Source organism: Camelus ferus, chromosome 13 (genome assembly GCF_009834535.1).
Source record: "Camelus ferus isolate YT-003-E chromosome 13, BCGSAC_Cfer_1.0, whole genome shotgun sequence".
Lineage (NCBI taxonomy): Eukaryota > Metazoa > Chordata > Mammalia > Artiodactyla > Camelidae > Camelus > Camelus ferus.
In genome coordinates, this window is record NC_045708.1 from 18,369,010 (window position 1) to 18,381,142 (window position 12,133).

Genomic DNA, 12,133 nt, shown 5'->3' on the forward strand with positions numbered 1-12,133 from the left:
TTCTGTCTCTTCCTCATCTGTCCCTTGCTTTGTGAGCCTGTGTGGTTCTTGCTCTCTAAAGTGTCCAGAGGAAAAGTCAAGGCTATCTAGCTGGGGTGAAAACTTTGCTTGTGCCTCTGTTCAAGGAACTGGACTTCTGCCTAATGTCCCTGAGCATAAGCTTCTGCCCTGGTAACCTGCCACATGCTCAGCACCTCTGTGCTAGAACCTTGCCTTGCAGTTACTAATCTCTCTCCTTCAGAATAAAGGGGCTGTATCTATACAGGCACAGTCCACAGGGATATAAACTATATGCAGACTCTTTTTTAGGTACCTGCCATTGCCTCTCAGCTCAGTTATCCCAGTGTAGGTAGTCCTCTAAAAGCTCCTATTCAAATAAGTTTATCTCTGCTTGAGAATCTCCATCATCTGTTAACTTGGCCCCTGGGTAGCACTTGGCTGGGGGAAACCTTGTTCAAGAAGAAACTGGAGGGAGAGATGCAGCTTGGAAGCAATTCACATGATAAAGTGCCAGAAATTTTAATGGACCACAGTCTTAAAAGTGAACTAGCAAGATTTAGCTATTGAAGATACTTTCAGTCTTTGGCTATATTGAAGGAAGTATAATGTGCAGCTTATAGTTCTATGGCACTCTCTGCTGGTTAGATTATATCTGGAGTGTTTTCTTCTGAACACTGAGGTTTTTGTTTTTGTTTTTTGTTTTTAACCATTTTTAATTCATTAGTCACAATTTCACATTTGAAAATATCTCACAGCAATTTTTTTTTTGTTTGTTTGGTTTTTTGGGGAGTGGTAATTAGATTTGATTGATTGATTGATTGATTGATGGTACTAGGGATTGAACCCAGGGCCTCAAGCATACTGAGCATGTGCTCTACTACTGAGCTATACCCTCTCCCCCACCCCAAGCACTGAGTTTTAAGAGACTGCACTGATAAATTAGAGGACTTAGCAGAAGAGGCCACCTGGATGACACAGAATCATGTCCTGTAAAAGGAATGAGTGAAGGATAGTGGTCTGGAGAAGAGAAGCATAGTGACAGTTTATTCCCTTTGAAGAAAATACTGAGTTCTTCCTTTGTGCTGGGAATATGGCAGTGACCAACTTAGAAATAATCCCTCCTATCTTAAAACTTTGTTGGCAAAGACAAACTGAACAAGTCATTACAACCTTGGGAACAGATAGCAAGCAGCTCTAATCTAGCCTCCAAATATTTGAAAGAATTTCACTTTGAAGAAGAAATAAACTTTTCCCAGAGAAAAGACCTGAGACCTTGGTAGAAGTTCCAGAGAAGGTGACATTGGTTTAGCGTGCTATGTGACAACTATTATCCCCCTTGAGGCACTGAATTCCTCATCACTAAAGGTATCAAGCAGTGACTGTCAAGAATGTTCCAAGAGGGATGATTTTTATTAAAAGCTTACCCAGCTCTGTGCTGTGCTTTATGTATGTTATCTTGTTAAATTTTCACAGTACCTTAAAAACTAGATATTCTTATTACCCAGTTCTACAGTTGAGGACACTGAGGCCCAGAGAGGTTAAGTAACTTGTCTCAAGTCACATAGATGGTAAGTGGTGGAGCCAAAATTCAAAGCCAGGCGGTCTGGCCCCAGAGCCCATGCTCTTAACCACTGTGCCTACTCTGCTACTTAAAAATAACAATGGCAGTTACCATTTGTTCATTGCTGACTTTTATCAGACACTGTGTCTCCCAGATGACCTCTAAGGGCCAAGAGCCAATAACATAATCCAGATGTTATTTCACAGCCCTAAAATTGGCTCTTAGAAAAATCCTGGTGGAAATGTTGATGTAGCCTCCCTTTAGTCTTGCCTTGCTACAGGCAGGTGATCTTACTGCCTCAGATGATCCCTACCCCTATTAGTGAATCAGGGCTGGCAGCAGCAGCTGCAGCTCAGGATGCTTGTGCCATCTCATCTCAGTGTGATCAGCCTACTTCTTCCTTGGAGCCTGACCAGGGATATGTTCCAGTATCATGTTACTAAACCATACTCTCTTTCTTCTCCACTTTTGCCAGACCTCCCACTCCTGCTTGGTGTTCCAGCCTGTTCTGTGGCCAGAATATACATTTTGGAACCTCTGTGAGGCCATCCTGCAGTTCCAAATGAACCATAGTGTGCTTCAGGTAAGAGTTCAGGGCTGGCCTGACTGGATGGGATGGAAGAAAGGGTTAGCATTGATTGACCACCTACTACTATATATGTCAGGAACTTGCTAATAAGCATATTAATGATAATGACAGTAGCTACCACTTACTGAGTATTTACCATGTATCAGGGACTGTGAACAGTTTATATGCACTATCTCATTTAATGTTCCCAAGAACCCAATGAGGTAGGTCTTATTGGCCCCATTTATGCAAATGAATAAATCAAAATTATTTAGTTAAGGACATATAACCAATAAAAGACAGACCTGGGATTCATGTTACAAGTCTTTAATCTCTTTACTATGGAAACCCAGGAAAGGCTTCTCAGAAAGATTGGCCATTATTCTCTGAATAAATTAGCCTAATAAAAGATTGTAGAAGTGAAAGTATACAAAATCCAAGATTCTTCCAGAGGGATTAAGAACAAAATAGCACTGTCTTTCTGTTGTATAAAACTATGTTCTGCCAAGGTTTGGAGTTCCGCTCTCAGTTTTGATCACCGGATCTTGAAACAGGCTTCCTTAGGAGGCAGAGTCACCTGCATTAGATTAGGACTCTTCATAATAATGGTATGTAGTGGTGGCCACTAACATATTGAAGGTCTACTAAGTCACCTCAGTGTTTTCATGCAAGTTTTCTTATTTAACCCTTCCAACAATATAGCAGGTTTGGTGCCCTCATTTTTCAGATATGGAAACAGAGTGGCAGAGTAACTGTCCCAAGGCCACATAATTTTAAACTAAAAGCTAGCACTGCTTCTTGACTCTGGAGAGATAATGGCCGGGAGGAAATTACGATGTAAATCAGGACTTCTTCGTCCTCTTGGCATCAGGGCTTCCTTGGAGACTTTGATGAAAGCCATAGACTGTCTCCCTAGAAAAATTTCACAGGTCACTCTAACACATGGCATTTTGCAAAGAATTGCACTAATCACTGAAACACATAAAATACTTTCAGGGGTTCACATAACCCCTGAAATCTTTCCAGGAATCCCAAGTCCACAACTGCTAGAATAAGTCAGTCAGATCATGAAGGTTTGCTCGTGTGCTTAATCATTTAGTTTCAGAATATGAGGAAATTGAGTTCAAGTGAAGGGAAAAACAGCAGTCTCTTATCCACCATCAGTGAGGAATGAGTATCAGATTTTTCCACATGACCAAATCTCCCTTTAAAAACTAAAACTTTTTCTTAATCCTTTTTTGATAGAAAACTTCCTGAAATCTATTTTGTGCATAATTCATTGATACCTACTGTATTCCAGGCTCTTGCTAATAATGATGATGACTAGAATAATCACATTCTAAGAAAGCCGGTAACGATAATAGTAACTGCCATCTTGAAGCACTTTACTGTACAGGGTGGCCTTGAATGGTGGGACTCTTTGTCTAAGCTAGATGGTCCCAAAATAATTGGCTTTGGGGTTTCTTGTATATTTTTCTGTGCCTTCCCTCTCATTCCCTGCCATGGTCAATGTCTCATTTTGACAGCATCCCTTCTTCCCTTCTCTTCCTATTTACTATTTTAAATCAGCTACAGGCAAGGAAACCAGTCAATCAACTTGTTAGAATGATTTCTGTAAAGTGAGAGTAAACCAGCCTTGCATGAAGCCCAGAGGATCTTGGTGCACGAGGTTTTTTGTGTATGGGTATTCTTGTCTCTAATTTGGCTATTTAGAAGCCTTTTAGTAGTTTCAGGTTTCTCAGATACATTCCCGCAAGGCTGTCAGAGGAGTTACCTCAATTTTCATTAATTCTATAAATATCTATTATTGAGTACCTGGTCTGAGTCAGGCACTAATAACATTATATTAGTATTAGTATTATATTAGTATTAGGCACAAGAGATTCAGCAGTTAGTCAGCCAGACAACATTTCTACCTTCATGGAGCTTATATTTTCATTTGAGGAGACAGATAACAAACAAGTAAACAAATATATATGTATAATTTTGGATTGTAGTAAGGCAGTAAAGAAAATAGAGCAATGTGCTAGAAAGTATTGAGGAGAACGAGAGGTACTGAATAGAGCAGTCAAGGAAGGCCTCTCTAAGAAGGTCTTTTTTAAGCCCTCCTTAGATGAGAAGTAGCCAGACATGTAAAAATCTGGGGGAAAAGAATTATTCTCTGCAGAGGGAGCAGCAAGTGCAAGGATACTAGGGTTATAAACTTTAGGTCTTGGAAGAACAAAGAAAGGTCCAGCATACATGAGAGAGAAGGATACAAGATGAGGCTGGATAGGAGTCAGGCCTCTGGTCACTTAGGGCTTTGTAGGTCATGGTGACACATCTGAAGACTTCTGATCAAGGGAATGACAGGATCTGACTTATATTTTGTAAAAGTCAGTCAGGATTTTCAGAGGGCAGGAGTTAGAGACCAAACTCCTACAATAGTCCAGGTGAGAGGATGTGCTGTCGGGAAGAGGAGGGCTGTATGGATGGAGGTGGAGGAAAAACAAATGTTAAAACAGAAACAAACGAAACTAACTTTAAGTTGATAATATAACCCCCAGAAAAGGGATTAATTCAAGTTACCTGGACACAGTTCTCTGATTATACATCTTTAGTGGGATATATTCTAAGGATGATACAAACTGGAAAGCAAACTTAAACATCACTTGAGAGGTTTATCAGTGGGAATGTCGATGATGTAATTCTGAAACTCTTATGCATCTTGTAGGATAAAATAAATAAGTACAAATATTAATGTTATTAGGAACCAAAGCATTTAGGTTTTGGCCTGGGCAGTTGGTTCTGCTGTTTTCTAGGATGAGGTGGAATGTGTTTGTGGATAACCATTTAAGAGTTCCATTTGAGGAGGAAGGGTATAGCTCAAGTGGTACAATGCATGCTTAGTGTACACAAGGTCCTGGGTTCAATCCCCAGTACCTCCTCTAAAAATAAGTAAATAAGTAAACCTAATTACCTCCCCCCAAAAATAAAATAAAAAAATATTTACAAAAAGAGTTCCATTTGGTACCCAAGAATCATAATTTAAAACATTTATTGAACTCTTACCATGTGTCAGGCATCCTTTACTTAGATTCTGTATAGTGCTATAAGGTAGATACTATTATTAATTGCCCCCATTCTTTTGAATGCTGAAACCAAAGTAATAACACTGATCTTGACTGTCCTGAACCTTTCTTCAGCAGACCTCATGGGGTTCTGGCCAGGCTTTTTCTACCCAGGAGCCCTCAAACTCTGTTTATAGAAATCTTAGCACCTCCGCAGAAGCACTAAGGGTACAATCCAGACTAACAACATCCTGGCCAGTTTGACCTCAGACCAGAAAGCTGTCTTTCTGATATCTCCCTTTTATATATCATGTATCCTCACCAGACTGGACTCTTCACAGTTCCTTTGCCCATACCCTTTCATTTTCAACCTCTCCATCTAGTTCTTGCCCTGTCTCCCAATTCCCATTATTAAATTCTGAGCTGCTCTGTCTCTAAGTCCAGCCCAGTATGTCCCCATTCCCTGCAGGAAGCCAGAGCAAGTTGGGTTCTCGATCATTAGTAGCTCACTGGGATGAGGGCAGATGCTAATGGAAGCAGGGACTCAGCCACAAATCATGGGAGGCTAGACCTTGGTATCTAAAGGGACCATGAGTCTCCAGGTGGTCACCCATTAGTCTTAGAGAATGGGGGCTGGCAAAGGGAAGAAATCTCAACTATGAAACAGTAGAACAGACAGAAAATCAGGGCAGGGAAGGAGTAGGTGCAGTACAGAGCCACTGATCCTCAGTTACAAGTGGCATGTATGGGAGGTTCATGAGGGGTCATTGACAGATGAGGAATAAATGCTCCACAAAATCTGTATTGATATAGAGGGAAAAGATATGTGCCCCGAGTAAACATCCTTTGATGCATTTGTCAGAGATTAAACACCAGGCTGGATCAATCGACCATTTTATTTCTAGTGCTCTTCAGGTAGTCACTATCTTTTCCTCAAGGTGCTGACTACTAGCTGTGTGACTAACTGGACAACTATTTAACCCTTCAGAGCATCATTTTCCTCATCTGTAAAATGAGAGGGGTAATAATAATAACAATAATACCTGCCTTACAGGTTTACGATAAGGGTTCAGTAAGCTAATACACTAAAAGTGTTGAGTGTGGTGCTGGAACAGAGTTTATTCTCAGAAAATAGTGGCCAGTATTGTTCACCATGTGTGTCTCTGGGCTCTTCATCAGACTTCACCTGTCTGCAGGAAAGCCATAGACGCGTAGCGCCCTGCTCATCTGGTGTCCTGGTCCCTAGTACAATTCCCTAGGCAGGGAGACTCTGGGTGCTTGTCAGAACATATTTCCAGCAGGAGGTGCTCTCTCTCAGATAACCCTCCGAAATGCATCCCCCATGCTACTGACCTGGGCATACTGATTATGGCAAATGGGGACTTATGAGAGGACTTGTCATTAGCTAATGAATGTTTTGAAGCCCAGTACATGCATCCTCTCTCCACCCCCCATTGAGGTCAGAGGGCTTGAGGATTTATGTACTGGAGGGGCTATTATATCTTGTTCCCTAATTCTGCTGAGGAGAGAACAGGAACAGAGAGGCTTAATGCCCAGGAGAGGTTTAGATGAGTATATTAGAGCCCCATTTCTCAAAATGAGTTCCATGGAGCCCTTACACCAAGACCACATAAGGTCTGTACAGGAAGTATTAAAGCCCTCACCTCTGATCAGTCATTTTAAAGAGACAGTAGACAGTATAGTCCAGAAGAGGGAAATTGACCATTAGGACTTCTGTTAGCCTAGATTTTCAGAGGCTGAGTCCCTGAGAAGAACTTAGAATGTCTCTGAGGTAGGGAGGTAGATCCAGACCATGTGGAGATTGCACAGAGGCCTCTAGATGCAGGCCACTGGTTCCCCACTTCACTCCTAGAAAATACAGCTTATCCAGAGGCACAAAACACATTTTCCATAGATCTCTCAAGAAGCCACTTTTGTGGAGGAACCAAGGGAACTTCAACCCAGTGAGTGACATAGGCCAAGTCCCTCCCTGCCTCAGCCTTGGTGTCCTTGTCTGTATAGTAGGAGGTGGAGCCAGTGGTCTTTACGAGTTCCTCTGACTCTGTCATCTTACCAGTGAATCAATGATTCCTGGCAAATAGGAGCAAGGCTCTGCCTGGCTACCCACTCCGTGCTCAGCACTCAGTCTAGGGCTGCCATTTGGAAGAAGCCTGAGCCTCATGGAGCAATTTTAATCAGCTCCACATTTCCTCCCTCTGTGGCTGGGTGCCCTCATCCTTTCTGTCCAGCCAGAATTTAGCCTACTTAGCCCTAGCCATAAGCAGTGGTGATAGAAGAACAGCTGTTAATAGCCAGCCATCAGGTTGGGCATTCATTATCTCATTCTTCCTCAAACCACCCAGTGAGATGGATACTATCATCCCCATTTTGCAGATGAAGAAGTCGGCTTAGAGAGGTAAGGGAGTCCTGTGGATAGGAACTTCTCAAACCCTAGTGCTCCAGGCAGATTCACACTGGCCTGATCACGTTCTTTGATTTTATGAGTCTTTGCCCATTATTCCCCTGCCTGAAGACCTCCCACCATACCCTCTACCTTTATCTGAATCACCCCCATTGGTTAAAGCTCAGATGAAATTCTGCCTGTCCATGAGATTTCACTGCCCCCAGCCTTCGTCAATCACAATTTCTGTCTCTTCTGAACTACATGTCCCTTTCTCTTGCCTCTCTGATGACCTTACCACATTCTACCTGGTATTATGGTATTTGTGTACGTATTTGTGTCCTACTCAGCCTGTAAGTTCATGGATTGTGGTGACTGTATCATGTGCATTTCCACACCCCCAATAAAGTCCTGTGTGTAGGACCCAGGGTTCTTCCTGACCAAAGCCAGGATGAAGCCCCTCCAGCAAGATGGAGACCCTTAGCAGCAACTTCTCAAGCTTGTTTTAGTCTTCATAGCTCTATATGTGAGCTTGTTATCATAGCAGAAGAGTACCCCTGAATCATTCAAGAGCCTAGAGGGGAGATTTTCCAGCTTTTTTCACTTGTCAACTTTATTCATGCAATAAATCTTTATTGCTGAGAGACCTTAGCAAATCACTTCACTACTCTGAACCTCCATATTTGTCTCCAACAGATGGAAAGTACCTCCCTAGATGTATTGTGAGGGTCAAGTGAGACAACAGATGAAGTGCTTGTGCACATGTAAGATATTCCTTCAAGGGTGAAAACAGAGCAATCCAGGTGTTTACAGGCTGAGTAGGACACAGACAGGTACACAAATACCACAATACAGGGTAGAATGTGGTAAGGGTCTTCAAGGGTACAGGATGCCAAGTCCACAGCAAAATGGGAGTTTCTCACACATGGAATAGGTTTGGCAGGAGGAACTCTGGTGCGAAGGCTCTGCAGCCTGTTAGAGTAGCAGGAGCAGCAGAGAGCATCGATGTGAGGCACACAGCAAGACCTTGGTTCTTCTCCAAAGGGATTTTCCCCTCCTGTACCAGGAGCATCCTCCTTGTCCTCCTGGTATCATGGTCAGTTGACTGAGTACTTCTCATGTACAGGCACTCCAAGTACCAGAGAGGAAAAGCCAGTCTTTATCCTCTAGGAGGTTATGGTTTGGAGACACACACAGGGTATAAGAAGTGCTGCCCAGCCTATAATCACCCACCTGGTGTCAGAACTGGTTCCAGGAGCCCTGAGGGCTCTGTTGAGCCTTCAAGGGCTCATTTCCTAACAGAAAAAGTGGACTATGGACACTAATGCCTACTCTAGAGGCAGAATGTAGTAAGTGGCTTAAAAGAGCTGAACCTACTTCTCAGAATGTTCACAGGAGGGTCAATTGCTGGGTGAAACAGGCTGGTCTCCGTATGAGAGGCAGTTCTGGAGCCAAACTCTGAAAAATAACTTAGGGAGTTGGGAAGATGGCACCCTTAGAGCAACCTAGGAAACCCAAGGAAATGACCTAATGGATGTGCCCCAGGCAGGAATAGGACCTTCCTTGCATCAGAGAATGGGCAGTAATAACTTGTAAATTTGCTGTTTCTGTTTGAGAGCCTGCTAATATGCCAGAGGGGTTTTGCATATATTATCTCTAACCCTTAAAACCACTGTTTAAGGTAGGCACAACCCTCACTTTACAGATGAAGAAATGAGGTTAGGAGAGGATTTGCCCAAAGCTACAAAGCTAGGTGGTGGGGGAACCAGAAGTCAGACCTACATCTGCCTGGTTCCCTTCCAAGTACAAACCTGAGAATTTCAAGAAATAGAGATGCTCCCAACCAAAACAAACCAGGATGGACCCAAAACTGCCACAGCCCTGCCTGTACAACATGGGAACCACCCATTACACACCTACTTCCAAACCTTTCCAAATCTGGTAGAAACTCCCCACTGTTCCACTCAACTTGGCCTGTCCTGTGCCCCGCCTCTATCCCAATTCCACCCACACTTAAAAATGATCTCCCTACCCCAACCCCCACTTTTCTCTAGCAGAAGGCCCGAGACATGTATGCAGAGGAGCGGAAGAGGCAGCAGCTGGAGAGGGACCAGGCTGCAGTGACAGAGCAGCTGCTGCAAGAGGGGCTCCAGGCCAGTGGGGACGCCCAGCTCCGACGGACACGCTTGCACAAACTATCAGCCAGACGGGAAGAGCGGGTCCAAGGCTTCCTGCAGGCCTTGGAGCTCAAGCGGGCTGACTGGCTGGCACGTCTGGGCACTGCATCAGCCTGAGGCTGGCCTCCTGCCACTTTGCCCTGCCCTCTATCTCCAGGGCCCCACTCCCCTTTCTTTTCTTGGTGAAAGGCACCTCCCTCTTGATGATGAATTGTGTTTCCTTTGCTTGGCAAGGGAGCCCCAAAGGCCAGATCTGCTGGCCATAGATACCTCTGGGCTGCTTGGGACAGTGCCCTGGGGAGGGTTGAGGGTGAGAGTCTCCCACAAGTACACTAAACCCAGCTCTCATCACCAATAGGTTTGAAGAGCAGGAGGACCCGGCACTTCTGCTGCCTGCTCCTTCCATCTTTTCCACCTCTACCAGTGCTTCTAGCTGCAGTTTCTTTTTCCACCAGCATATCCTTCAACACACAGAATTTCAGAGAAGTCTCCCCAAAACCCTAGCCCTTTTCCCATCCATCTTAGCCTCTACAAAAGATGTGGCTCCACCTTGGATCTGCTGGTAAATAGCTAATAGACAGCCAGCATTATCTGGGCAAGGAAGGGGAGGGAGAGACAGAAAGAAAATTTGCCCATCTGCTGCTCCTCCCCCTTGGCTCTCCACCTGGGATTTGCTATTGAATCTCTACCCCCTCCCACCACGCAGTGCTGATTGCTCACTGGAAGGCTCAGCGCCCCCAATGGCGCACGGAAGCCAGGCGGGTGATTACAATCCAATTACCTATTGTCGACTCAGCCCACACAAGCTTTTCTCCTCCTCTTGCAGGGCATGGGGCCAGGGCTCCACTCCCCTGTGAGACTGGCCCCCTCCATGGCTACAGGGTAACAGAAGGCCTATAGGCCCTGGTGCATCTAATCCAGCACAGGCTTCCTTCCCTGGAACACATCAGGACCAAGAGCACAGAAACAAGCACTTCTCCCAAATTACTGCCTCCTGCCCTCAGTATCTCAGACTCTGCTTCCCACCTCCTCAGGCTTTGAGGCTTCTCTTGGCTTTTGACCTGGCCCCCTATGTAGGCCCTGAGACAATTTATTCTCAGCATGGCAGGGTCTCAGCTTGTGAGGGCCAAGTCTGCCCAGCAGGGACAAGACGACCAAGTCAAGGGTTGTGTCCTTTCCCTTACCTCTCCCAACCAGGCCTCGCTGCAGAGCTGCTGAGAGGATTAGTGCCTTTGAAGAGCTGTCTGCCTGAGCAACTCTGTGCTTCAGGTTCCCCAGAGCAGCGAGCACCAGCCAGTAATAACCAAATGCTACTCTGTTAAGTCTTCCCATTTTACTTTCTGCAAACTGTTTCCCCAGCACCTCCCTCTAGGGGAGAGTTGGGGTCTTGCAAGCAGTGCTAAGAGCGTGCTCTAAAACCCCTAACTTCCATATACTCCAGTCTCCTCCTCCCCTTCCTGTGCCTGTATACCTGGCACAAGAGACCCCTTGGCCATCATCCCTGCTCTTAAAATCTAGCATAAATGCCAGACACTGCGATTGAGAAGCCAATCAATGCACCCTTTGGCAGGTCCCCCATGCACACCTGGCACTCCCCACTACCAATCCCTGGCACAGGGTTCCCAGAGAGCAGGTGCTGTACATTTTCCAGCTTTACAATGGGGCTGTTGACAGCCTTAATTAGGGAGGCATGAATTATGCTGCTATAATGCAGAGCCCTACAATTAAGGCGGGAATGAGGGGCTGGAGGCAGCAAATGGAATCGGTCCTGTGAGCATGATTGTTGAGTCCTATCCCCTCTGTGTGTCTGACTTTCCCTAATACGATCAGGGTAAGCAGAGGTGATTAACGGGGCTGGTATCTTTCTTCAGCCTGAGGACCTGTATCCTGGGAAAGGTACAGAGTGGGGTGGGGTGAGGAGGGGCTGCCCCAAGAGGCACTGTAGGTAATGGAAATTAGTAAGGCTAAGGGAGCATTTGCTGCCCAGGAACAGGGGCTGCAAATAGTTAATATAAACTCATTATGGTTACTTTATACCCATGTGATTTGTACAAACCAGCTAAACCCTTGCCTCAAGAAACTAGGTGGGTCCTATTTAAATGTCCTCCCACCTGTGAGTCAAGCCCCCCACTTGAGGATATTTATCCTGTTCTTGTGTTCTCTTGGGTGTCAAAGAGAATTTTAAAAATTCTTAGATGTAAAATTTGTTTGCAAACAGTGCAACAGAAGAAGACCGTGTTTTGCTGCTGCTGTCTACCCCTCCCTCAGGTGCGCTTGGCTACCTCTAGGATCCCTAGCTTTGGGGACAGGGTAGCCCTGGAAGAGCCCTTTTGCCATCCATCGCAACACCTGTTCCTCTACGTGTTTCCTAATCCC

At 44.9% G+C, this 12,133-nt stretch overlaps 1 protein-coding gene and 1 long non-coding RNA gene across 5 annotated transcripts in view; one reads left to right on the top strand and one right to left on the bottom strand.

Annotated features, from left to right (window-relative positions):
• Nucleotides 1-11,985, top strand: part of DHDDS (dehydrodolichyl diphosphate synthase subunit) — a 28,231-nt gene extending 16,246 nt beyond the window's left edge. For 2 of the 4 annotated variants that reach the window (XM_032495574.1, XM_032495575.1), the window contains exons 8-9: nt 2,037-2,144; nt 9,635-11,975. In XM_032495574.1, coding sequence (XP_032351465.1) covers nt 2,037-2,144; nt 9,635-9,874 — 348 coding nt within the window. In that variant the 3' untranslated portion in view covers nt 9,875-11,975. Of the gene's footprint in view, nt 1-2,036; nt 2,145-9,634 lie in introns of all 4 variants that reach the window. The other 2 variants (XM_006189484.3, XM_006189485.3) reach the window with 2 other exon arrangements.
• Nucleotides 1-12,133, bottom strand: part of LOC116668312 — a 57,539-nt gene that overhangs the window by 16,204 nt on the left and 29,202 nt on the right. The window lies entirely within an intron of this gene.